This window comes from Pelodiscus sinensis, chromosome 17 (assembly GCF_049634645.1).
Source record: "Pelodiscus sinensis isolate JC-2024 chromosome 17, ASM4963464v1, whole genome shotgun sequence".
Lineage (NCBI taxonomy): Eukaryota > Metazoa > Chordata > Testudines > Trionychidae > Pelodiscus > Pelodiscus sinensis.
The window spans coordinates 16,690,196-16,716,556 of NC_134727.1; the positions used below are offsets into that span (position 1 = coordinate 16,690,196).

The following is a 26,361-nucleotide window of genomic DNA, read 5'->3' on the forward strand; positions in this document are numbered from 1 at the left end:
ACTATAAAGAGGAAAGACCCCAAAGATCTAGCCCGGATGACACAGGTATATCAGAGAAAGAAGAAATGTAGTGCTGCAGTTGGCCCCTTTGGTAGGCAAATTCAGGGAGTCCATTGGACACCTTGCCTGTTACACTGGGGGGGAAGGGGGATCCTCTGCAATTTACATTACTGGATTGCCCTTTGCAGGCTCTGTCCTAGCTACCTCCCTCCCCGCTGAAGGCTGGATGCCCCTCTGAGCCCTTGGATTCTGCTCCCAATGGCTGGAGGATGTAGAGCCTGGGGCCCAGCAGTGGCTGAGTGGGCTGTCTCCCCGGGGAGTGAGACCAGGATGGAGACTCACAGCATGGAGCGCTAAGTCATCTCGGGCTGGGAGGGGCCTCTCAGGACTTAGAAGATTTTGCAATATACAATCTGCCCCTACACCTGAGATAGGAGGCATGAATGAAAGAGACCTCCCATCCCCATGAGGATTGGGGCCCATAGGAATATTGCCATGTTCTGTGAGGGAAGCAGACTCAAGGCATGTCTATGCTACACTCTTTATCTACCTAGACTGGGTTGACTTAGAGCCTCTGCAGCTGAAGCCCACCCTACCCTCCTGTTCGGGGTGTGTCTCCTCACCAGGAGCGCTGCCAGCAACCAATGAGGGGAGGTGATGGGGTAGAGAGCCAGGGTTCTCAGCTCTGTACGGCTCCCTGCCTGGAGCTCAGTTGTCCCTCAAAGCTTCTCACCTCCCCAGCCCCAGCAAAGAGCAGAGGGGAAGCTGCCCAGGGCTTCTCATCTTTCCACTCCCAACTGAGAAGTGGGGAAGCCACCAGGGGTTCCTGGCATCCAGCAGGGAGATCCACACAGATGGACCCACAGGCTTAGTGGGAAAGTGGGGAGGCAGCGGTCCTGCACTCTCGGAAGGGCCAAAGCCTCAAGTGAAAGGGGTAGGACTGGGGGCAGTCAGTCCACAGCACCAGCCGGAGTGTGTCCCAGCCCTGGCCCCACCCAGCTGGCCCTGAGCACTGCCTGGAGTGTGCCACACCATGACCCAGCCCCAGCCTACCCTCAGAGCCACTGTGGGTTCTCTGCTCTCCCCCCTTTCCCAAGGCCTGCAGATAGAGAAGCACAAGGTGGAAGGGAGGAGGAAGATATACATACCACTGTCAGCCAGGTAATGTGTCCGGGGAGCTGCAATGAGAAAAGAAGCGGGAAGTCAGTACACTGGAGGCAGAGAGGCATTTATTGTGATGATAAGCCCCACCAGGCAAGACGATCAGCATTCCCCACCTTGCTTCCACACCAAGGACAACCTCACTGCACACTCTGCTTCTGGCGGCACGTTCCATTTCCCTTTACATCCCCTTGCAGGTGAGCATCTCCAAGGCTTTATGAATATTGGTGGGCTGAGCCTTCCAGCCTGTTGTGGTTACTGGGCCTGCAGATGTACCCTAACTGTGAGCTCAGCTGTAACAAGCGAGTGGAAGTTTTTCAAAGGTCACAGTGACCTGTAACAACACAACTTGATGGGAAGAGTTGTGCCAGAGAGACACTAAACACAAAGGCCTATTGATCTAATGCAAGGGCTGGGTTAAGCTGATGCTTGATAAATAAGAAAAGTGTGGAGCCAGAAATCAGTGCACCAAAATTGGTATGTCAGAAACTAGACCTAATTGGTGGATACAATAATGAAAGGATGGGCTATTCCCCCCCGCTGTCACTCCCTGCTGGAGTCTTTAATAAAAGTCACTGGAAAAAAATTAGCTAATGGAGAGAGCTTCACCATCATGATGGCCAACCCCACCATCTTCTCGGACACTGGACCTTCTTTGTCCTAATCCTGAGAGATTTCCTGGTCAGACTGGGCCAGAGAGTTGGACCCAGATGACACTGTAGACTCCATTAGCTCCAGCTCCCAAATAGCACCTGGAATGTGAGACTCTTTCTCTCTCTCTCTCCCCACAGGATATGTCTTATTCCTTGCCCACCTTATTTTTTCTTTTTCCTAACCCTCTTTTTTTAGCTTCTAACAGGAGTCTGGTTTAGCTGGCCAAGACCGTGACTGGAAAGAGGCAGCTAACAGCAATGCTCTAAACAGCACAATGCTGCTACAAGTTTGCCAGGTCTCGGAATGGCCGATAAGACCATGTGACAGGCCTGTGTCTCTCCAGCAGAGAGGTTGCAAGTGAAAGTCAGTAACAGAAGCTGCACTTTTGGTCCTTGCTTTTCTTTGTGTTTGTCTTGCCTTTTTAGGGAATGGGATTGGACTTTAACAACAAAAGCATGAGGTCATCTCAACTAACTTCTTCTCCTTTACCAAGGCCAGTTAGGACTATCTTTCATATCACCCGAAAGACTGTCAGACAAAGGGGTTGTGGGGCTTTTTTGGGGGGTGGAGTGGGGAGTAAATGTGGGATGTTGCTTAAATAAAAGCTTAATTTAATACTTGTCATTTTAAGTGCTTTAACTAGTTTTCCATCTTTTTCTGTCGCTAATAACCAGTTACTAAGGATTTTTAACAGGGTATTTGCCCTGGTACTAAGTGGGCTTATTGACATCTCAGTACACCAAACTCTCTACTTCGTTTAACACTAATGTTGGACAGAGATCTGGTCATGGTAATACCTTTGACTCCTCTGTCCCTTTATTCCATCTAAATCAATACAAGCCCTCCCACCGCCTACAAAGACTGCCAATTTGCCCCTCATTATACAGACATGGAAAAGAGGAACAGAGTGAAAAAGGGTCACCTAATAAGTTAGTAGCAGAGTGGGAACTAGAACCCAGAGCTATTGAGGCTTAGATCCTATCTCCAACCAGACAGCTGCGCTACAAGGGCGTTAAAGCAGGGGTGAGAGAGTACCTGTCCTCCATGTCACTTTTAGTGGCTCCTGCAACATCTTTTGGGCTTAGCCAGTGGGGCTGAGGGAGGTGGCTCTGCCCATCTGCAGAAGGGAGAATGCAGTTTTGGGCAGCTCAGAGCTGCCTTTTAAGACCACAATTACTCTGGTCATATGGGGTATGTCTACACTGCAACACTATTTCAAAATAACTAGCACTAGTCTGAAATAACTTCATTTGCGTCTACACAACATGCAGTTATTTCAAAATAGAGTCAAAATACTGTCAAGCTCGAGGACTTCTTTCTTCGACTCCTGTAACCCTCATTGTACAGGGAGTAAGGGAAGTTGAAGGAAGAGTGTTCTGTTTTGAAATAAGTGCTGTGTAGACACTCATTTCAAAATAAGATATGCAACTGACATAGCTCAATGTGCGTAGCTTATTCAGAGTTAAGCCCTGCAGTGTAGACGCAGCCTAATAGAGAGTTGCTAATCTGTTTGTTCACAGTGGCAACAGGTTCTGCCTCTGCTGCTCCCTCCCTTCTCTCCCTGCCCACCCCTCTGAAAACCGATGCTATTACAGGACCTCAGCCAGAGTGGCAGGCCTTGCACACGGGCTGGCACCTCTCCCTCCTCGTGCCTTATATTCCCTGGCAACCCTACCTCCAGGCAGCCCTGAAATATCCCGGATTCTAGAGACTGGCTGCTGAGATCACATAGCAAGCAGAGGCATTAGCTCCATCAACCAGGGAGCTCCTCTATAGAAACTTGGTCCAACCAACAGGCCAATTGGAGGATGAGCTGACAAATTTTCAATGGTGCCATCTAGTGACCAGCTCGTGGAATTGCAGGTGTGTAATTCCTTTGTAGACCTGAATTTACACCCTCAGAAAGGAAGGTGGGACTATGTGGCAGCCTATCGAAATTTCAGAGAGTCATAGAATTCTAGAACTGGAAGGAGCATCAAGAGGTCATCAAGTCCAGTCCCCTGCCCTCACCGCAGGACCAAGCACCATCTAGATTATCCCTGATAGATGTTAGTCCAACCTGCTCTTAAAAATCTCTAAGGCTACGTCTACATTGGCATGATCTTGTGCAAATACTTTTAACGGAAGAGATGTGCTTTTGCGCAAAGCTTCTTTGCCAGTGTGGACGTTCTCTTGCACAAGAAAGCTCCGATGGCCATTTTAGCCATCAGCCTTTCTTGCGCAAGAAATTTATGTTGCCTGTCTACACTGGCCTCTTGCACAAGAACAATTGCGCAAGAGGGCTTTTTCCTGAGCGGGAGCATCGTAGTTCTTGCGCAAGAAGCACTGATTTCACACATTAGAACGTCAGGGTATAATTATGGGGCCAAACTAACATAATTTCTACAATCTCCCTAAGCAATTTATTCCAGTACTTAACCATGCTGACAGGAATGTTTTCCTAATGTCCAATCTAAACCTCCCTTACTGCAATTTAAGCCCTTTCTTTAATAAAAGACTGCTTCAGCTTGTGCTGTTAGGGGGCCCAACTGGTGGTGTAGCCTGAGTGTGTATGTATGAGGTAGAGTGTATGCACCGGGATCTAGCTCTAATACACAATGATAAGTCACTATCAGAGAACTCAGACAACCTCTCCAATGTCAAGAGCTGTATTTGTCTTTGTTTTTATTACAGGGCATTTCTTTGCCTCATGGGTATAATTATGGGGCCAAACTAACATGAGCCCTGTTTTCCTAAAAGCCCCTCCACCATGTAGGTACACAGACACCCTACACAACAGGGCTAAAACAGAAATAAGCTACTCAATTTGAGCTATGTCAATTGAGCTTAAGCTTAAGTTGAACTAGCTTATTTTGGCTTTTTCGCTGTCTACACAGCAGGAAGTACGAGTTAGGGCACTCTTCCTCCATCTTCCCTTACTCCTCACAAAATGAGGGTTACAGGAGTTGGAGTAAAAAGCCCTCCAGCTCGACATTCATAGAATCATAGAACTGGAAGAGACCTCAGAAGGTCATCAAGTCCAGCCCCCTGCTCTAGGCAGGACCAATACCAACTAAATCAACCCGGCCAGGGCTTTGTCAAGCCAAGACTTAAAATACCTCTAGGGATGTCAAAATAACTGTTTGCTGTGTAGATGTGGACTATGTTATTTCGGAATAACATCATTCATCTGAAGAAGTGAGTTGTGCCCATGAAAGCTTATCTACCATCTACAAATTCTGTTAGTCTCTAAGGTGCTTCAAGACTATTCATTATTTTTAAAGTTTTTTTCAGTTACAGACTAACACAGCTATCCCTTCTGAAACTTTAGAAGATCTGAGGTTATTTTGGCTCCCCAAAGCATTAAAAAAAAGCACAAATACCAAACCCTGGGACTTGCATAGCACCTAGGGGCATGTGTAAAGAAGAGATGTTTCCCTGATGATGCCATCAAGGGAAAGAATTGTACAAGACTAATTTCTTGGGTAAATTATGTCCCTTACAAACATCCAATCTCCCCAGCCATGTTGAAAGGCTCTGGTTCAGGTGTCCTTCCTTCCCCACATGCCAACACTTCACACCAGATCATGCCCTGGTGATGGAAGTAGAAGTGGGAACATGGTATGTGGCAGGACGATGAGATGGCAAAGCCAATGGCTGATTTTGGGGTTTGGCCATATGGTCTGGGACCCACTGACTCATTTCCCCCTGAGGCCACAGAATAGCCCCTTGCTAAGACAGATTACTGGCCAGCCCCACAGATCCTTCCATGCTCACATGGCTGGATGCATGGATCACATAATCCAGTCTGTGCAAATCTGGGCATTGGGGGAGCAAGCCTGTTAATCTCACAACCCAAAGTATTAACCAGCTCTTAACAAATTAGAAACCACAATCTCTTGGTCTCGTGCGAGCTGAGCAGCAGCCTCCAGCTGGCCTGGTGCTTTTGGCATTCCTTACAGCCATTCAGCGAGCTCTCATATCCGGCTGTGTGCAGGGCCTCTCTGCTGCCAGCTGAGCTGCGGGGTGGCGTCCAGGGGTCGGCGTAGGAATTGGATCGCGCCTTCATCTCTTCCTTCAGGATCAACCTGCCGATGCCGCTCTGGATCTGAGGGGAGATGGAAAGGAATACACTTCAGACACAGGCAGGAAGTTCTCTTCTAACCAGCAGTGGCAGCACCGCCACATCTGGGTGTCAGCACACAATGCTGCTAATGCTGGACTCTCCTGCTCCGGCATTCAGAGACGGGAAGGCCCTCCCTCTTTATGGTTCTCACATCCAGGCCAACACCCAGCCAGCAATGAGGGGTTGGTGCCCCCTGGTGAGTCCAATAGCCCCCCCCCCACGTCATAAAACAGCTTCACCCTCCTTCCGCGTCATAAAACAGCTTCACCCTCTTCATAAGAGAGGGTCCTTGGCCAAACTCATTAGGCTGTGCAAGGGAGGAGAAAGTCCATGAAAGGAAGGAAGCAAGGAACAAGCGGGCCTGAGTGGGGTATTGCATTACATCAGTTTCCTCTGGGAGGGGCTGAGCTTGGAATGGAGGGTTCCCGGGTATGGATGGCACAAGACCCGTTTGTGAGGTAGAAGCGTCTGGAAAAGACAGATGGCAGATGTACCCGAATGAGGAGGCTGGGTCAAGGCAGTCTTTCCTGGCTTTCTGCTGTGATCCCTGCCAGGGCGTGTGGCCTCCAGCCTTGCTGCTAGCTCCCCTCTCCTCTCTGCTGCTGCGTTTCCCTTTCAGGGGAGGAGTTGAGAGCAGATGCCAGTGGGTAGGTGTGGAAGGGATGGGGGCAGCCACTCACCCTGTGCATCCCCCGGTCAAACCCATCCTCTTCTCCTCCTGATGAGAATCTGCGGGCTCGTGGTGCTGCCAGGAGACAAGATAAGGACCAATCAGATGCACAATATGGACAAATACAAACAGGAGGCAGCCCCCTGGTGGAACTGTTAGCAACAGTTCCCAGGATGGATGTGCCTGGCAAATGGCCCAAAGGCTGTGGGGACTTCAGGCCCAGGGTTCTAGATGTGTCATCATCATCCATCACTGCCTACCTTCGATTTAAATTACATGCCCTCAGCTCTGGGCCTGGCCTGAGGAGCAAGGGCTCAAAGCCAACTCCTCTCAGAAAATGATATACGTGCAGGTCCTTATTGGGCTTCCTGTGGTGTAGGCCGCAGGTCTGGGTGCCCTGCATTACCTTTGGGTGAACCTTGGAAAGGCCAGTACTCGGACTCCGAGTGGTAGTACGGGTCTGGGGAATAGGCTGGGCTGTATTTGGAGGACTGTGCAATGTCATCGCTGGTTTTGCTTTTCGTTGCTGCAGGTGGATGGTCTGCAAAAGCAACAGAGAGTGAGACTTAGGAAGGAAAGCCAAGCCCTGGAAGAGGTGCTGTCAGAATCACCATGGCATCTCCCACACAGACAACCACGTGCCTCCCAGCTCCAGTAAGCATAACTGCCCAACGGGCTTCACTTTGGAGATAACAGTTATCGTGGTGCTTCTTCCCAGAACCTAAGGGGCCCAGTATGTCCGCCGAGCAAAGGACAATGATGGCGGTAGCAGACTGGCTGAAACTGATGGGTCACATGCCTGATCAGAGTCACTCGCTGGACCTGGAGAACAATCTAGGCACATGGCATATCCCCCTGCACCACTCTCCAGTGGCTTGCCAGCTCTCTCCCAGGCACGGAGCTTTCCTGGCCTGACTGGTAATAGTCTGTAGTCAAAGCATTGGGCAAACGTTATCTGATTACCAGAGGAGCAGACAGCCACACTGACCCCCAGGGCAGGGTGAGGGGGGCAGCCCCATGCTCCCGGAAGAGGCAAGGTCTTCAGTCCTCAGTGCTGCCTGGAGTGCTCCCTTAGAGCTGCCTGGAGCATGCTGCACAGCGGCACTTTGGCAGTGATTTAAAGGGCCCCTTTAGAATTTCTGGGCCCTGGGGCAACTACCCATTTTGCCCTCCCCTGTCGGTGGGCCTGCTGATTATACCTGACACCCCAGGAAATCAGTAGGATCCTCCCCATTCTACAGATGGCAAAGCAGGGGTGCAGAGAGGGAAGTGAAGGTCACACAGCAGGGCAGTGGTAGAACTGGGAACAGAACCCTGCAGCTACTAGCAGCCAGCCCCCTGCTCAGTTGCACACAGCTGCTCTGTACAGAATTGGTTGCCAAGTACTTGAAGGGTTCTGTTACCGGCGCTCCATCCCTGCCTTGCATCTTGCTCAGAGCCCATGGCTCTGACATGCAAATGCCATGACATAATGATGCAGAGCCTTTGGCTGCCAGGCTGAGTCACAACCGTCGCAGCCAGAATGGTGCGGATCCAGAGCCCATGTGATGTTGGCTGGTTCTAATATCTTGCTCTTCCTCTTTAACCTACAATTTTCCTACTGCACCAACAAAGGAAGAAGGAAAACACAAGGGCTACTGACACCAGCTGCTCCTTCCTCCCATGGTGACCTGGCATCAGAAATGCAATGTTATTGCCAGAAAAGGGCTGTAAAAGTGCCCTGGGAGTCTGAGCAGAGATCCAGAGGCAAGGGGCACAAGGAAGTAGTGAGCTTCCCATAGGGTGTGTTTGAAGGGATGGGAGGAAGTGCTGTTGGCAAGTCCCAGGTTGTGAGGAAGGGATGCAGCGGGTTGTGTATGCGGGAGGGGAGCCCCATGCATATTCAGTTAGTCTTGAATACTGCTCCACGGCTCCTGTGCCTAGAGAACTACAGCCCGCAGCAACAGTCGGATGGGGCCATGACTCTGCACACAAGGGCTCTATGTTGCCTTCAGACTGCTCAGAGGCTCGGGTTTGACAACCCTCCTGCATCGGCCAGGAGTCTACTGGAATCACCATGGTGACTTTTGAAAGCAACCTGGGACTTTTAATAGCTACAGTACAATTAATGAAATTACGTTGTGTTGGGAAAAAAATCTCCTGGAATAGCTTCAGTCAGAGTTGGCAACCCCATGACTAGGGGCCTATCAAATTCATGGTCCATTTTGGTCAATTTCAGTCATAGGATTTTTAAAATGGTAAATTTCAAGATTTCAGATATTTAATTCTGAAATGTCATGGTGTTGTCAGAATAGGGGTCCTGGCACAAAAAGGAGCTGTGTGGCAGTCACTAGGTTATTGTATGGGGATGTGGTATTACTACCCTTACTTCAACTGGAAAGTGGTGGCTGCTGGCCAGGAATCGCGCTCCGAAGGCAGAGCTATTGCCAGCAGCAGCAGAGAAGGAAAGCATAACATGCTGCTGCAACCTTTCCTTCTGCGCTGCTGCCTGCAGAACTAGGCCCTTAGTCAGCAGCTACCACTCTCTGGCTGCTGGCAGGATACTGCCTTCAAAGCTTGGCACATTACAACTCTGGCTCTCCAGTTGCCCAGCTCTCAAGGCAGCACAGAAGTAAAGGTAGCTATACTGTGGCCCTCCTCAAATAACCTTTTGTTCCCCCTGCAATTCTCTTTTGGGTCAGGCCCCCCAATTTAAGAAACGCTGCTCTCCCCTGTGAAATCTGTACAGCATAGGGTAAAAGCAAACTAAAGGCCAGATTTCACAGGAAGACACCAAATTTCACAGTCCGTGATGCATTTTGCACGGCTGTGAATTTGGTAGGGCTGTACTTATGAGGGTCCCGCTCCACCATTAAGAAAACAAAATGGCTGCCTTTTCAGAAGTAGTCTCTTCCTCATAACGCATGTGAGGAAGCCCCTGCAGGAAGACTGCCATCTTGGTTTATGGTGAGCCCAAGAGAGACAGGGCCAAACTCTTCCTCAAGTCCTGGCCTGCTAAGAGTGCTCAGAGCCCCTCAGTAACATACCAGGAGTCATGTCAAGGAACATGGTAAAGGCAGCTACTTACAGCATGGAGGGGTGCAGCCAGCCAGCAGAGGGCATTAGGGGTGTTAGGCAGACAGGACAGAGGAGACGCACAGAGAGAGAAAGGAGAGACAGAGTTACGGTTTCACGGGGAAAGCTGTTACGTCTACACAGTGAAGCAAGTTGTGAGCACACAACAAGTCCTTCTCAACAAGGGCATGGCTGGTGCCAGGGGCCTGCAGGCCACCTCTCCAGACATCCCCCACCCACACAGCCCCAACACTCACTGGATCACTTTCTGCCGGTTATCACTAGTCTCTTTCAATCTATAATGTGCACCTGGGACGGTTGGAGGTGTTCATGAGTTTGGGATTCCCTTTTTAGTTTTTTCCAGCTATTTTATATTACTAGTGTAAAAAAATGCCCACATACTGGTCACTCCTCTCTCCTCACAGCTCTGCCAGGGCAACCCGCCCCTGACCAGCAGCACCCCTGCTATGTGCTTTCATATTAATGCCTTCAGGCTCTTGACCTGCAGCGCCCTTCCATGCCAGTTTTATTTTTCCCACCCAGGCCCTGATGCCATCCCTCAGTCCTGTCCTTCAGCACCTGCTTCCCATCTTTGGCAACTGTTGTGCACTGGAGACACATATCCAACCTGGGGTTGTATTTGAGGAAGGGATTGAACCCCCATGTGACAGGTGAGCTGCTAGTGCTCTCATGCCACTCAACAGCTCACTCCCACCTCCTGGGCTTTTTGCTGAAGGCGATGAGGAATCTCACAGCTTTGTGCCTCACTAAGTCCCATGGCTGAAGGAGAACAGCCCCATCCATTGCCAACACCTCCAGCCTTTTTTCTTGGCCTGACTCTCTGTCTAAAGATATCAGTCCCAATATTCTAGATTAATCTTATCTCGGTTTCATACCAATGTAAGTCCCAGCCCAAGGAATTATTCAGCAGTGAAGCTGGTCTCTAATCTTTGTTTGGCCCTTCCAAAGTCAGGACTATTAAGTAATTGGCAATCACCCCAAAGCAACACTCAGACTATACCGTGTCGTTTATAGATGGGGGGTTTCCGGTAGATGTTACTCTCTGCGGCAGCTGGAGGTAAACAAGAGAGAGAGAGAGAGAGAGAGAGAGGAAAAGAAAAGAAAGAGAAAGGATATGGAAGTCAGTTTGTGTTTGCTGGGAGCAGTGATATGGAGAGGACATGGAAGAGGAGATGCAAACCCCCCAGTCACTCATCTGTTAGGTTCAACATTTTTCACCTCCATGGATCTTTAAAAAAAAAAAAAAAAGCAACCTACTTCCAAGGCATTTCATCAAAGATGGACCAGGGCCTGGTTTAGCTTGAAAGGGGATTAAACCTGTTTTGGAAACTAAGCACCCAGTTACTAGGTGATGGGTGCTATAGAAAACCCTAGTGTAGAGAGAGTGTGTGTGTGCTAGAGGACATGCAGTGAGCATGCTCAGTGTTAACATCATGCATTGACAAAATAGTAGATGCTTCTCCTTCCTGTTCCCACTGTGGGCTCTTCTCAGACGGGGGGAAGGGGAAGAAGGAGAGGGGACACCTGGAAGTCCAGGATCTGGGGGTACCTCTATGGGGTACCCCAATGGTCCACCCTTATTGAAGGATTTACAAGAGGGAGATTATTTCTTGGGGCATAAGCATCTAAAAGAATGATCCATGATTCACCTGAAAGCAAACCAACATCAGCCAAAGCCTCTTTCAGCAAGGGAGAAACAGATCTAGATGCGAAGGGGAAGCTACTTGAACTGTACCTATAGTTATCCTACCAGCACTAGGGCCTACCAGCTGAGCTGCCGGAGAAGGGATGGGGCCATCCATAGCAGACATCAGCAAGGGGGCAGAGGAACTCCAGTCAGCACACATAACATAGCTGTGGCGGTGGGGTGGCGGGACAGGGAGAGGGTCAAGATAGGGCCATTGCAGAAGGATGGGACCTGTAGATGTGCATAGAGCTAGTCCTTATGGTGGTGCCTGTGACCATGGATTGGTAACATGGGTGAGCATGAGGAAGAGGCTGAAGCTCCAATCCAGACTGTTGGTGTCCGCCCTGAGAGATGCTAATTCTGGACTATGTATGTGCATACTAAACATGGCCTGGATTTTTTGAACACCTCAACCAAAATCTGGTGCCTTTGGTTTCAGTTCACCAGCTCGGCCCACGCTAGAGAAAAGAACTCACTGCACTATAAGGAAAGTATGTTCACAGTCTGCATCCCACCACCCAAGTCTGGGGTTGGGTTCAGGCCCATCTCAAAGGTGCACTTGAGAGCCAGAGAAACGTCTTTGGAAGGGGGACAGGTCAAATGTCCCTTGAACTCATTAGGGTTGGTTTGTTTTGCATGGGCTGAGTCATGAGTTTTTGAACTGACGAATGGTCCAGTCAGTCTCTGTGATTGCAGCCGGGAGGGCAGCGAGTGCCTTATTGCAACCTATTGTTTATCCTGAAAAACAGGGGAACAGGGCCTTGTTTCCCTCCCAACCCCGCTGAAGATCTGTGGATGGACTGAGGGGGCAGTGGGCCTTACCTGGTGGCCCCCTGGAGTCCCTGCTGGAGGGGAGCAGCCATCTGGCAAGCCCAGAAGACTCTGGGGGAAGGGTGCACCAGGCCCTAGGGGGAGTAGGAGGAGTATAAAATAAATCAGCTGTAAAGAATGGGTGTAGAAAAGCTTCTAATCAGAAAAGCTTTGCCTTGTGGTCCTCTGGGGAAGGGAGGGCAGAGTCCTTGCAGGGTATTTCACTAGGAGGCAGTGGGGAATGGCAGGAGAGGTTAAAGCAGACTCTGGACAATGGGAAGTTTAGGTGGGGTTAAAGCTGCAGGTCCTGTTTATGGATGGCCACTATCATGTGATGTGTCCTGCTGCTGCTAGCTGATTCTAGGCAGGCAGTGGTGCCACTCATGCGATACACACATATAGCACATGCATGCATGCAACAGACACAGTGCTCCCCACAGGCCTGGGGTCTCCAGATCCTACCTGGAATGTGGAAATGCTTGGGCGCTTGGTATGAGGTTGGAGTAGAAGACCTCACATCTAACTGGCTATAGTAGGGGGAGCTGCGCCCACTCTCTGTGCCTGGAAAGCGCGGATCAGAGGGAGTGAGCGTGATTGAGAGAGAACAAGAGGCAGAAGAAAACTAGTATTAAATGCAGCCATGTTAGAAGAGCAGCAAACCACCTGTGAGTCAATGGCTGGCGAGAGAGGTATGGTTGGGGGTGGGGTTTCTGACACACTGTTGTGAGGGAGGAACTCAGGGTTTACAGGCAGGGATAGGCAGGAACTGGAGGAAAATCCACAGGTGCATGCTGTTCAGGGGCCTACCCCAGAACCTGTTGCAGGGGCCCCAAACTCCTGTCCAGAATTTCTCTGGCATTCTCACTGGCATGGCAAAGTCCTTGACGGGGATTGTGCTATAAGCTTTAGTTGCAAGGTCTGGAGTCTCACCGAACAACATGGGGGGAGACCCAGCAAAGGGCAAGTCTTCCAGACTCATTTCTCTCCAGGTTTTCCTGCCCACTGCCCACAGCCCCATAGATTTTAAGGTCCAGCTGTGTTCTTCTTCATCCCCCGAAGATGTGCTAGCCCACGTATGTATAAGGCGTTCACCCCCAGCGTTGACAGATGTATCCTTCACTGCCCAGGAGAAGCAAGCTGAGCATCATCTGCGCCTTGAGCTCAAGTGCCGGCGTGGAGCCACCATCTTGGACTTTCTGTAGCGATGGGGCCATGCTGTGACTGAGTCGGTTATGAGACAGGAGGGCTGTCCTGGGAAGTGGCATTAGCTGAACTGGATTGTGCATGAGGCAGCCAAAACAAGGTCTCTCCACTGTCTAGGGCACATACCTCGCAGCATCCTGCAGGCACTGTCGAACTTAACTCCTCCTTGTTCAGTCAGGATTCCCCACCATGACCTGCGCTGCTGCCAAAGGGATGGCTGAGGCAACAGGGAGAAGTGTGTGTGTCCTTGTGACCCCAGCATGTGGCTGTTGGCTGACTGTTTTAACCTGGGCCAGGCCTGGGGATGGCCAGTGTCCTTACCTGAGCGGTAGTAATGATGTGGGGAGCGTGGGATGGTGGGAGACATGCCCTGGCGGCTGTAGGTGGGGGAGTCGATGTAGCCCGGGCTGGAAGCCCGTCTCTGCCGTATGTCAATACTTTCATAGATATCCTGGATGGGTAAAAGGAGAGGTGAATAAAGGGCAAGAGTCAGAGAAGGCACATGTGCCTTGGGCTCCGGGGCATGGAGACAGTTGAAGTGAGGCTCCTGGGGCATGTGCCTCATCAAGGAATCACAGAGTGCAGGAAGGTGTTTGCATGGGCAGCAGAAGCCTATTTCAGGGTCTTTTTCCTTTAGGAAAATGTCCCATCCCCCCACGTCAGCCAGGGATTCAGCTGGGACAGCGTAGAGCTTTCACGAGGAAAAGGTGCAGTGGGTGTGGTGAGCTGGCTTGTGCACCGGTATGTGTGGCTGGGGAATGGGTGCGCAGTGCAAAGCAGCCATCCAGCACTTAGAGACAAGTCTCGCATCTCCCATGTGAGCTCTGCTCCTCTCAGCACATGTGGGGCTCAACAGCAGTAGCTGACTGGAGTCAGGTGCCCCTCCCTCCCCCCCCCCCCCGCAACGGATCTTTGCAAGCAGAGCCTCTGAGAAACACCAAATTCCTGTTCCCTAGTGACGGGACTCTCTTGGTGCCAGGAGAATTCCGTTGGCTCACCTGACACTGTCCCCCAAAGAGACACCTCCCCCCTGCTTTGGCCACGGAGGGCTGGGTGCAGCTCTCTCCAGAATCTGTCAACATTTCTCCAAGATGCAATTGGGAGGTTGGCTTTTGTGTGCCACACCTCTCCCCCCTTACACGCCGGCTGAGCACACTGGCCCTGCGCCCCAGCACTGTAGCTTCAGGCAAGCCTGGTGGGCCTGCAGGGCTGGCACCCCAGTCCTAACTTGAAGGAAGCGATTTCCATTATAAATTCTACTTTTGCATCACACGGCAGATTCACTTCCTGTGTAATTCCACTGACCTCAGCGACGCCACACTAAGAAGGGATTCTGCCCAGCAGCTGTGACCATTCAGAGCCCCTATTCTCAGGCCACATCCTCCTGTTATGGGTCCAGGCAGGTCCCACCCACTGCCAGCCCTGCAGCCCCAGAGGAGCACAGTGTACGCACCTGAGAATATGGAGACAGCGTTCCAAGGGACTGGGGGAGGGGACCCCGTTGCAGTGCAGGAGGGAGAGAAGAGAGAAAGGGGATATGATTAATGGGCCACACAGCATTTCATCTGCTCAAAATTACAGCCCTCTCAGTGAAACTAGAACTTCCTTAGTACTGTCAGGTACTCACGGAAGCCTGTGGGAGAGAAGGCTCCATGTGGGGAGAGTGGGCATAAATAGCAGCCTGTCCCTCCACCTCCACTCTGAGCACAGGCTGGAGAGCACAGAATCTGCTTTGATCCCATCCAGCCAGTGCCTGGAAGAGGAACTCACGGGAGCAACTCATTTCTCCCCCATCTCCTGGAGCAGGAAGAAAGTGTTTGGGGGAATTCTTTAGCTTCTTTCAAGAATATCCCTCGTTCCCATCACTGGAGCCGGCAGGAAGGCCCTCCCACGGCAGTGCTGGGATTTCCCTCGTGACAGGTACACCGTGACTTCAAGCATAGGAAGGAAGGGAAGCCTTCCGAGCTTGGCTTTCCCAGTTTGAAAACAACTGAAACAACCACCCCTTGAAGCCCCTCAACCAACCCCTCCCCTGCTTGTGTGGATGGAATCTCACCTGTTCCCAGAGGGTATGTCTAGACTGTGAGGATCTACTGGAAAAATCTACGCAAAATGCACTCCACATTTGCATATCTTTTTCTGATACTTTATTGGAAGAGGCTTTTCCGAAATTTGGCCCATCTAGACTGGGCCAAATTTCGGAAAAAAAACCCTCTTTTGAAAGCCCCCTTCTTCCTCATAGAATGAGGAATACTGGGGCTTCCAAAAGAGCACGTTTTCTCTTCCACAAAAAAAGCGGGAGAGCAAATGTGCTCCCTGGATGCGGTGGAGGTTTTTTTGGAATATCTCCGGTGTTCCGAACCCCTCCCGCCCACAGTCTAGCCGTACCCAGAGTGCCTGGCTCTGCATGCTTGTACCAAAACTCCAGATACAAAGGTAAGCCCAAGAGAGCCTTGCTCTTGCCAGCCTAGAGTCCTAGGGTTCAGAGAGGATTTCTCCTCTCTCCTGCCTTTCTGAGTTTCATCCCTAGCTTCATATAGAAATGGTGGCATCATAGCTGAGCTGCACAGATGGGGAGGGAAGGGGAAATGCCCTCAGAGGATGAGAAGGAACAGGCTGAACTGGGAAGCTCCAGGGATTTCTGCTGCTGTGAATGTCTGGCTATCTGTGAGGAGCTTGTATATTTCCCTTGGTATTGGTGAAACAGCAGCAACTGACTCAATGGGGAGAATGAAAACAGATGGGGGCTAAGTGAAGTCTGATGGGTTCACAGGAAACACCCACTGTCAAATACCACTTTGTGACCTCCTGCAGGGGTCAGAGGAGCAGCACTGGGCTGTCTCTGCAACAGTCTGAAATAGCATCAACTCAAGAGGTTTACACCAGAAAGCAGCAAATGCAGCCAGACACACCCAAAGCCAAAGGCCCACCCCTTTGCCCAGCAAGTTGCTGGCCATCTGACGCGCAGCAGCTTCTCATGGTTTCATTCTGTCGCTGTCTCAGTTGCGCTGTCCCCTGGTGTTGGAGGTCTGTGCCGCTGCATGCCATCCCTGTCTGTGTCACAGGTCACGTCGCCGTCCACAGGAGGCCCCGACGTGGCAACCTGCATTCTCTGCTTTAGCCAGAGAGCCTTTGAAGCTCCGACGGATGAAAGGCTGCAGAGCTCTCAGCATACACTGCTGCAGGGCACCTCAAGGGGTGAGCCTTAGCTGGCTCATAAGCCAACCAACCTTTGGGAGTCCACTGAGAAAAAGCGCTTCCTCTAAAATGCACAAAAGCTCCCGCTAGGGACTCTTATACATTTCAAAGCTGGCATGCACACGGAGCCTGGGGTCAGCTGCCGCCTTGAAATGCTGGGGGGGGGGGGGAGCCCAGGATCAGCTGGGGACTCCTCAGCTGACCCCAGGCTCCATGTAGCACTGCCGCTTTGAAACACCGCAGTGGTGTTTCAAAGGGGCAGCGCTGCACAGCTGATCCCGGACTCCACGTGGTGCTGCCACTTTGAAGCACCCCGCTCTTCCCCTCCTCTTGCTGCCTCTATCTGATAGAGGCAGCAAGGGGGGGAAGCGACTAGTCAACTATCCTGTCAATTATCTGATAAGCATTTGCTTATTGGATAGTCAACACGTTGCCTAGTCCTTAACATCCCTAGTATGTAGAGTGATCCCCTTGGAGAGCTGTTGTTCAGTCTGCGCCCCATCTCTTCACTCATGTCATGGCCTCAGGCACTGGGGGACATTCGCCAGAGGAGCCCTTCCTTGGGGCAACCTTTCTCCCGAAAACACTCCCTTCAGATTACATGGCATGGCCATCGCTAGTGGCCTCCATCAGCATCAGATTGTAGCTAACTGATGCTCTAGCAGTTTTCTGCCTCTCATTCTTGTGGCTTACAGTGGAGGAGGCTGGGGCCAAAGTTCTCCAGTCGGGGCTCATTCTGGATTTCCAGACAACAGACTCGAATCCTTCTTGGTGATGTTCCAGGCCAGATTCTGTTCTTGGTCTCCTCACTGTAAATCTGAAGAAACCCCCTCCCTCCCAATGCCAATGGAGTAACTCAGGGTTCACACCCACAGAGTCACAAATGTCCCTCCATTAACCCTCATCAGATCCTGATGTCCCTGTTTGAATGTGCCAAGACTCAGTACCTCCCCATAGCTATATCTCTCCAGCGTCTCATCTGACATGTATCTGTGATAGGGCTCATAGGAAATGAGGTCGGGACGCTGCACCTCGTAGATGGCTTTAATCTTGGGAAGAGCTGCCAGGTCTTTGTAATTAAGGATCTCATTATCCACTTTAGCCTAGGAGAAGGAGAGAGAGAAGCAGAGAGACATAGAGAAAGAGAAAGAGGAGAAGGAAGGGAAGGGGAGGCTGGAATAGGCAATGTGACGCTCCCACCAGAGCAAACAGAACAGTGTCCACACAGGAAAGGGGAAAGGTAAGGAGATGTCCTCATGACAGGCACACACTCTCCCAGGAGAGAAGAGGCAGCGGTGGGGAAAGGGCTGAGTGGACTGTGGTGTTGAGCTGCCTGGCAAGACTCTTCCGAGTTCTCCTGTCTGATGTTTGTCCCAGAGGGCCTGCTGAAGGCAAGGCAGGCAAGCACTCAAGGAGGATTTCACCATCCCAAGGCTGGTCTTGTCCTGTGTGTGCACACCGCTTGCACTGCAGATTAGAACTGGGAACCCGCTGCTCCCAATCCTGAACAGCAACCTGATCAGTGCAGGGGGAGTCTCCTCCTGTGCCTCCTGGCTGGGACATATGGGGCACCCTTCCCCCATCAACATCAGGGACTCAGCTCGCACAACTCATGTACCCTCATCATCAGCAGAGCTATACTTACACAGATGACTCGGTTAGGGGAACCAATACTGGAACCAGGGGGCGAGATGGAGGTTTCTGATGTTCTTCTGTGCTGTGTACATACAAAAACACAAACTGATCAAACTTAAGCTAGGCATCATTCAAATCATGGCAATGAAGGGCCAAATCCAACCTTGGTGTAAGCAGGAACAATGCCATTGAAGTCAATGGAATTTCACGTGCTTAGTTCAGGGCTGAATGTTTCCCACTAACTCCAGGGGAAGGACAGCACCCCCAAATTCCAACCCTGTTAAACTGCCCAGTTCTGTATTCCCACCAGTCACTCTGGTGGTTGTATCTTGGCATTCTGTCTGTGTTTGCATAGTCCAAAATGTGTAGCCACTTTAGTAGCCAAATTCAGATCCAGCAAGAGAGGGAGACCCTGCACAGGATTTTGAAAGACATATAGCACCTTGACTGCTGGTTGCAGACACCCAAGCAGCTGTTAGTTGTATCTAATGCTAACTGACCAGAGCAGCAGGAAGTACAATACCAGGCTGTGGAAGACTTGAGGCAAGGCTTGGAAGGGAGAAAAAACTAGAGGGAGAAGGACTGCTAAAATGTGTGGGTTTACCTCCAAAGTTTGTTTCTAGTGATGATTTCAATCCTTCAACCCACCCATGGCCACTGCCTGTCAGTCAATGGTTTAGTCAGGCATTTCTCTGGCATTTTGCATGACAGTCAACAATGCATGTTCAATTTGCAGCTGAGGGCTGTGAGCATGGCCAGCAGCCTCGCCAGAGGCCATGGCACATGGACAAAGGCCTCCCAATGTTTACTGAATCTTCTGAACAGCACAGCAAAACGGGGGTTGAGCAGGCTAGGTAATCAGACTTTCCAGCAGGGTGAAAAGATACTTTACAGCAGTGTGCACCCAGCAGTGTGGCAGTGAAGCTGTCATTGAGACAGCAGGGAAGCAAGGGGCTGATCTGGATTATTCTGATATTACAAGGGAGGCAAGGGTTGGCAGCTTTGATGGACCATATGGTGAGTGTTCTCGTGGCCTAAAGCAATCCCATGTTTGTGTCTACCTACAGTTCAACAATAGGAACAAATTCCCACCCAACAAAGCACAAAGTCTGCCTGGTCTTTGACTCTGTGTGCTGGGAGTGGCCCCCTGCAGGGAGGAGGAAGTAGTATATGCAGTATAGGAAGGGATGCCTCCTCACACTGTTCAACAGCACCATGCAGACATTTACAGAGCTCCAGCTACTCTCCAAGTGGAGTCTTGCTCATGACTCCCAGAAGGAAGATGGCTGCAATGCAAAACCTCTGAGGCAGGAGGGAGTCCTCAAAGTTCTGGGCTGAGGACCCTTTGGAAAGCTGGAGGCTGAGAACATGCTGACTCTTGCACCAGGGTCTTGCAGTGTTTTTGGTACAGCAGGTCCCCTCAGTTTGGCAATCTCCACCATGATTCATTTTCAGCCAGGAAACAGATCACTCAGGGGCACTTTCAGAGATGTCTGCTTGTCTTGGAGGCACACTAGAGTGTGCTTCTGGTCCAGCCATCTGTCACAAAAACTCCATCACGAACCTCTGATGTTCTAGCTTACCTTCAATTTCTTCTCTGCTCTTGCTGCCTGTTTGCAGATCGGGTGCCACACTTCAGAACCTGAAAGCCAGAAGAAGAGCAGAGAACTTTCAACTCTCCACTGAAAAGACCGAACTTCCACTCCCAGCACACCCAGTTAGCTTAATTTTGGACCTGAATGCACTTCAATCCTGCAATACAACTGCCCCCACTAGACTATCCTGGAACCTTATAGCTCTGATGAGAATTCCCAGTCCTGGTCTGGAGCACCTTGAGCTGATCCAGTTCTGGGGCTCTTGGAAGTGAAGACACCCTTAGCAGCTGGAGACACCCAAGTCAGTGGATAGATCAGTGGTTCTTAACCAAGAGACGTAACTTATCTAGATATTTTCCTTGTTTTACAATAGGCTACATGAAAAGTACTAGCAAAGTCAGTATAACTTAAAATCTCATACAGACAATAACTTGTTTATGCTGCTTTATAACCTATACACTGAAATGATGAGCATAAAACCCACTTAATCAGATAAGTGGAGTGGAGTTTTCCACTCCAACTCATCTGATGAAGTGGGTTTTACACACAAAAGCTCGTGATCCTGTATATTTGTTAGTCTCCAAGGTGCCACAGGACTATGTGATGTTTTTAAAGTCACAGATTAACACGTCCTACCCCTTCTAGACTTTAGACGTTGAAATGTAAGTACAAAATTTATATTCCAATTGATTTATTTTATAAGTATATGGTAAAATGAGAACGTAAGCAATTTTTCCAGACTAGTGTGCTGTGTCACTTTTGTATTTTTATGTCTAATTTTGTAAGCAAATAGTTTTTAAGTGAGGTGAAACTTTGGGTAAGACAGACAAATTGAACACTGTCATCTCCTTAGCTCCTAAAGCCTATGATTACTGGCTGGTAAAGGTCAACATATGTTCACAGACTCCTCTGTTCTCTTGGCTACAGAAGCCATTCACTGTTTAATTTAACAGTCGTCTATCTACCTACCCACACAAAGACACCATCAGCCCAATGCCAGACAAATCTGTAGGAACATAACTCCCCTCAGAAGTGAAGGAACAGATTATTTAAAAATAAACTTTCAAATTTGCAGGTAGAAACTTACAGAAAAAACAAACCTTGACTGGAAAGTCCATTCACCCTTTATCTACCTACCAGGACCCAAGTTCAGGATTTTGTGCTTTTCTTGGAAACAGAGGAGCACTGTCCTACCCCATCCCTGCTTTAGGTGGCCTGGTTATGTTCCAACCAGCTGTTCCTGGGGTAACACAGAATCTTGAACTCAGGTCTGGGCAGGTAACGGTTGACGTTCACCTGTAAGGTCAGGAAACAGCCCCTAGGGAATTCCAGGTCAGAGTCAAGGTGAGATTGTGCATGCACCCAACACAATCCATCCAACAGTCTAGGTTCACAAATTGTCAATGGCAGAAAACCAGCCCACTTGTCTCCCTCCACCCATTCTTGGGTGTCACTTTTTGGGCCCCTGGATGCCATAGCAGCGGTGACCAGTCAGGAATGGGGTAGAGCATGGTGTAGAGCTTTCATAAAATGCCCCTCCCTCCATGCCAAATATGTGGCACCCTTCTGGGAGTGTGCTGGCTGACACTGCAGCATGACACTAATGGCACAACCACTCCCTCACATTCATGATTAGCATCTCACAGAGGAGTCAGTCAGCCCCCAGCAGAGGGCTCCTGTCACAAATCCTGCCATGCGGGGGCAGGAGGGACCCAGCCCTGCAATTACCCCACAGACCTATGGGGTTATTAATGACTCAGGGGGACAGGCAGCTGCAGACTACTAAAGCGAAAATACACCCTCGCTCAAAGCTGTAAATAGCCCCAAAGGCAGCTTCGGGTGAGGGATGAACATATCTAGAGACCCAATTATTTATTTCCTTCTTGCTGAAACCAGCCTACCCAGCTGCCTGTGCTGTATGGCGTAACCCCTTCAGTGCCACACTCAGCAGAACCTGGAAATAGAGGAGGGTTGGTTTTCTGATTAAGGCCCTGGAGTGGGACCTGAGAGATCAGGGTTCAGTTTCCAAGCATGCTGGGAGATATCAAATGCATTCCTTAAATCAAAAGATGCCAGTGATGGTGTGTATCTGTTTCTCAACTTGGGCACCCAAAACCTGTGGCAAATTTTGAAAATGCTGGTTCTGTTCTCTTTGTGCTTCAGCCTCCCCTGCTGCAAAGCGGTGGATGGCGAGGGCTAACCCCTGAACAGCAAGACGTGCGCTAGACACGACAGTGCTGGAGGTCACAAAAGTTCCTAGCTAGTGGCTCTTTAGCCATGGCTGGGAATTCCCACACCTGCCCAATGTCTTGTGTTCCAATGGGTGCTGGACAAAGGCATGCACAGGCATGTTCCAGCAGCACGGATGAAGGTAATATGTTGGACAGGAGGGACAATTTCTCCTCCAGGAAAATGCACTCAGGCCCCTGAGAACTCCCTCCTCTGCACTTAAAGACATGCTCTGATTAGGAATTATTCTGGGGAAGTTGTGTGGCCTGCGCTATACAGGTCGGACTATGATCACAGCAATCCCTCCTGGCCTTGAATCTATAGCATTTCCAGACTCACTGAGCGGGAGAGGGTGGAGTGATGGCAGGACTGAGGGCTTTCGCGGGTGTGCTTAGTCACTCCCTCCCCCCACCGGGAAGGAAGGAACAATTCACATAATGAGATGACTGTTGAGTTGTGTTCTCCAACATGACTGGTGAAAGCAACTGTTGTGCCAGGAGAGAGCTGCATCCTTGTGAAGCCCAAAATGAGGAGACAGGAGCTTGGGTTTGCAGGAAAAGTAAATCTAATCCTCAAAGGGATCTAGTGGGAGTGTCTCTGACATCACTGGAACAGGGTTAACCAAAACCTGCATTAATCACTAGTTAGCAACAGCTCTGGGGGTCTAGTTGCATGAGGCAGCCAGGACTGGGCCTAATGTGTTAGCCACTCCACAGGGTCCTTCTGGAGCTAGTCACCAGGATTTTGTCTCCTAGTTCATTTGTCAGTTCCCAACTGTCTGGGGGTAACCTGACTCCCAAGTCACTGCACCTGTGTTGCTGGCTTAGAAAGTGATGCTAGTGACTGTCCACTGTGGGAGATTTGCACAAGGCCATGCTCCTGATGTTGCTGGGATCAACAAATTATGTTAGCAGTGGAGTTCAGTGACAATGGATGTCTGGGGCATGGAGGGGGTGTTAATTTGCCCAATCCACAGCCTAAGCTTTCTCCCTCCGGCAAGGGTGCCCATACCTGTGAGGTACATCTCCTCCCCTTCCGTGAACATCTGGTGGCAGCGGACGCATCTGGCACAGGTTGGGTGGTAGTGCTTCCCTCCTGCCTACAAAACAAGGAGGGGAAAATGGCCCTAAGCAAGTAGAAAATGCAGGTCCACTTTTGCCTCCATTCCTCTGAGTGTGAGCTGCCCAGTCCCTTTCCAAGGCCTGTTGCTTGCAGTGCAAAACACAAAACAAAATGGAAGAGCCTAGCAAAGGAGAGCCAGGATCCCAACAAGGAACCACAGATGACAGACAAGAAGACTACCATCATCTTTGGCATGATGCATGAAGAGAACGCATGTCCAGGGTCCCATTTCCTGCAAGCAAACTGAGCACAAGGTGGATGTGCAATGCTACCCACTCAGAACAGCCCTTCCCACTCACCTGACAGTGGGGTAAATGGCTAAACTGCAGGGCAGCAGGGTATGTCTACACTACAAAGTTAATTCAAAATAACAGCAGTTATTTCGAATTAACTTTAATAGCGTCTACACAGGCAAACCGCTATTTTGAAATAAATTCGGAATAGTGGAGCCCTTATTTCGAATTTGGTAAACCTCATTCTACAAGGAATAATGCCAAATTCGAAATAGCTATTTTGAATTAAGTGCTGTGAAGACACTTAATTCGAAATAGGGGGCCTCCAGCCCATCCCAGAGAGCCCTGGTGGCCACTCTGGGCACAACCAGGAAAGCTTACTCTCCTCTCCTCCAGCCCCGGAGACATTATAGGGGTAGACCCTGGCCACAGTGCCTGTGCCAGCTTCAAGCCTGCCAGCCCAGAGCCAGCAGTGGCCACCGGGGCCCCATGCCCAGTGGCCACAAAACATGAGCCAGCAAGCCACTGGCAGCCAGCCCTCCACCGCTCCCTAGGACCAGTCTGCCAGCTCACAGGAGCCTGACAGGGGCCGGAGAAGGCGAATGCCTTCCTTATCCAGGGTGGAGATCATGGACCTTCTTCAGGTTTTGGGGGGGGGAATGCCCCCAACATCCACGACCTCCGCACTCGGCACAGGAATGTGGCCATCTAAGGCAGGATAGCTGCCAGCCTGGCCACCAAAGGCCACATGCGAACCCAGGAGCAGGTTAGCATGAAAGTCAGGTTGGTCCGGCACGACCCCCAACCCTGAGCCTTGAGCTTCCACTCCCCCTTCTTCCCCTGGCTTCTCCCTTCCAGCTCCCTCCTCCCAGATTTCCCCCTCTCCTCTTCCACCCTCTCTCTTCCCTTCTCCCACCTCCTTTTTCCAGTCTCCCCAGAGGTTCATCCCCCCCACCCCGCCAGTTTTGTTCAATAAGCACAGTTTCTATTTTTGAACATGCGTTTGTTTTATTTGACATCAGGAAGGGGGACTAGGGAGGGGTAAGTGGAAGGATGTGAGGGAGGAATGGGGTATGAGTCCCGGTGGGGAGGACCAGGGAGGCTCTGAGGGCTCCTTGGGGTGGACGCTCTCCCTCAGGGCCTCCTGGATCCTGACAGCCCCCCGATGGACCCCCCGGAGGGCAGCCTGCAGCAAGTGTAGCCGGGCTTATGGCAATGACCCCACGAGACGCACCGGCGTGCCCACGGGTAGCTCTGGCTCCATGTGGCCGAGTGCTGTGGTGTCTCTCATCGAGTTAGACAAGCAAGTGGGAACCCTGAGAACAGTCTGTCTGGGGTGGGGGTAGGGTCCCTTTAAGCACAGAGCTCAGTTAGCCTCAGGCAGCAGCCCCACACACTAAGTCCTAACCTGATGCCCTGCCAGCACTGGTTCTGGCCAGCCTTACCTTCAATTCAGGGTCCACTCAATGTGGACACGCTATTTTGAATTAGAAAAATGCTATTTCGAATTAATTTTGGTGTCTAAATGCGCTATTTTGAATTAGCTTAATTCGAATTAACTAATTCGAAATAAGTTAATTCGAAATAGTGCTGTAGTGTAGACATACCCGCAGAGAATTAGGTCCAGGTAGCTCCCGACCAACAAACTAGGAACCAAATCCTACAATCTTTGACTCGCACAAGTACATCTCAAAGTCAACAGTATTATTTATCTGAGCAAGGACTTACTGGATCCATTTTTGCATTTGCTTTCAGAAGGATTCTGTAGATGTAGCCCAGAAATGTCCTATAGTTTGGCTATGGAGCAATGTTCTCCACCAGTTCCCACCCCAAGCAACTCCCTTGGAGTTGGATAGGATGCCCCTTTTGGCCAGGATAAGTCATAGATGGTATAGGTGCCTGTCACTGGGATTTTTAGCATCTTAGGAGAGGGAGAGAGACACACCCACAACAGTACAAGAAGTACACTAGGTTTCATTTTGCAGCCCATTCCAATGGAATGAAAGTGAAAATAATTCCTGCTTTTTTCCCTTACCCTGATTTCTTGGGACTCTCTAGAATTTTTTTTCTATTTTCTCAGTTGTGATATAGCTGGTCTGTTCTTCCTGCACTTTGACAAGGATAATAGATTTAATTGCTAGCTTGTTTCCTCTCAAAATGTCTGCAAGAATTTTGTTTCCTGGGCTTCCAAGCTAAGAGGCAGCAACTGGCTCAGGGCTGTACTGAAAACTGGTCTGTGCTGTATAGAGCATAACCCCCAAGGGACATTTTACAATAATAACAACAGAAGGGGGAAGGACTATTTAAGGCTGGTAAGAGAATAAAAGGAGGAGGAAGGACTATTGTTGTGTCTAACTAACCTGTTTCTTTTGTATCAGGAAACAATGAGGAGAATAGGATAATTAACTCCATCATGAGAAAGGTTCTCACTAGATTACCTATACTAATCCTATACCTATCTCATAGAACTGGAAGGGACCTTGAAAGGTCATAGAATCATAGAGCTGGAAGAGACCACAGGAGGTCATCAAGTCCAGACCCCTACCCAAGGCAAGACCAATCCCAATTAAATCAACCCAGCCAGGGCTTTGTCAAGCCGAGACTTAAACACCTCTAGCGAAGGAGATTCTATCACCTCCCTAGGTAACCCATTCCAGTGCTTCTCCACCCTCCTAGTGAAATAGTTTTTTCTAATATCCAACCTAGACCTCCCCCACTGTATCTTGAGACCATTGTTCCTTGTTCTGTCATCCGTCACTACTGTGAACAGCCTTTCTCCATCCTCTTTGGAACCTCCCTTCAGGAAGTTGAAGGCTGCTATCAAATCCCCCCCTCACTCTTCTCTTCTGCAGACTAAACAAACCCAAATCCCTCAGTCTCTCCTCATAGGTCATGAACTCCAGCCCCCTAATCATTTTGGTTGCCCTCTGCTGGACCCTCTCCAATGCGTCCACATCCTTTCTATAGTGTGTGTGTATGTGTGT

General features: G+C 50.2%; 1 protein-coding gene and 1 long non-coding RNA gene across 14 annotated transcripts in view; one reads left to right on the forward strand and one right to left on the reverse strand.

Moving 5' to 3' along the window:
* Window positions 1–26,361, reverse strand: part of ABLIM3 (actin binding LIM protein family member 3) — a 120,590-nt gene that overhangs the window by 4,762 nt on the left and 89,467 nt on the right. For 5 of the 13 annotated variants that reach the window (XM_075900230.1, XM_075900228.1, XM_075900229.1 and 2 more), the window contains 12 exons: window positions 23,034–23,121; window positions 19,782–19,840; window positions 18,209–18,280; window positions 17,511–17,666; window positions 14,819–14,848; window positions 13,687–13,816; window positions 12,625–12,723; window positions 10,666–10,716; window positions 6,997–7,131; window positions 6,601–6,665; window positions 5,755–5,902; window positions 1,149–1,178 (listed from right to left, as the gene is read on the reverse strand). In XM_075900230.1, the coding sequence (XP_075756345.1) occupies window positions 1,149–1,178; window positions 5,755–5,902; window positions 6,601–6,665; window positions 6,997–7,131; window positions 10,666–10,716; window positions 12,625–12,723; window positions 13,687–13,816; window positions 14,819–14,848; window positions 17,511–17,666; window positions 18,209–18,280; window positions 19,782–19,840; window positions 23,034–23,121 (1,063 nt within the window). Of the gene's footprint in view, window positions 1–1,148; window positions 1,179–5,754; window positions 5,903–6,600; window positions 6,666–6,996; window positions 7,132–10,665; window positions 10,717–12,174; window positions 12,258–12,624; window positions 12,724–13,686; window positions 13,817–14,818; window positions 14,849–17,510; window positions 17,667–18,208; window positions 18,281–19,781; window positions 19,841–23,033; window positions 23,122–26,361 lie in introns of those variants that run through there. The other 8 variants (XM_075900237.1, XM_075900236.1, XM_075900231.1 and 5 more) reach the window with 8 other exon arrangements.
* On the forward strand, window positions 6,431–10,817 carry LOC112543853 (uncharacterized). Its single transcript, XR_003087123.2, has 3 exons — window positions 6,431–6,567; window positions 7,123–7,244; window positions 10,680–10,817. It is a non-coding gene; the product is annotated as an uncharacterized LOC112543853 (long non-coding RNA).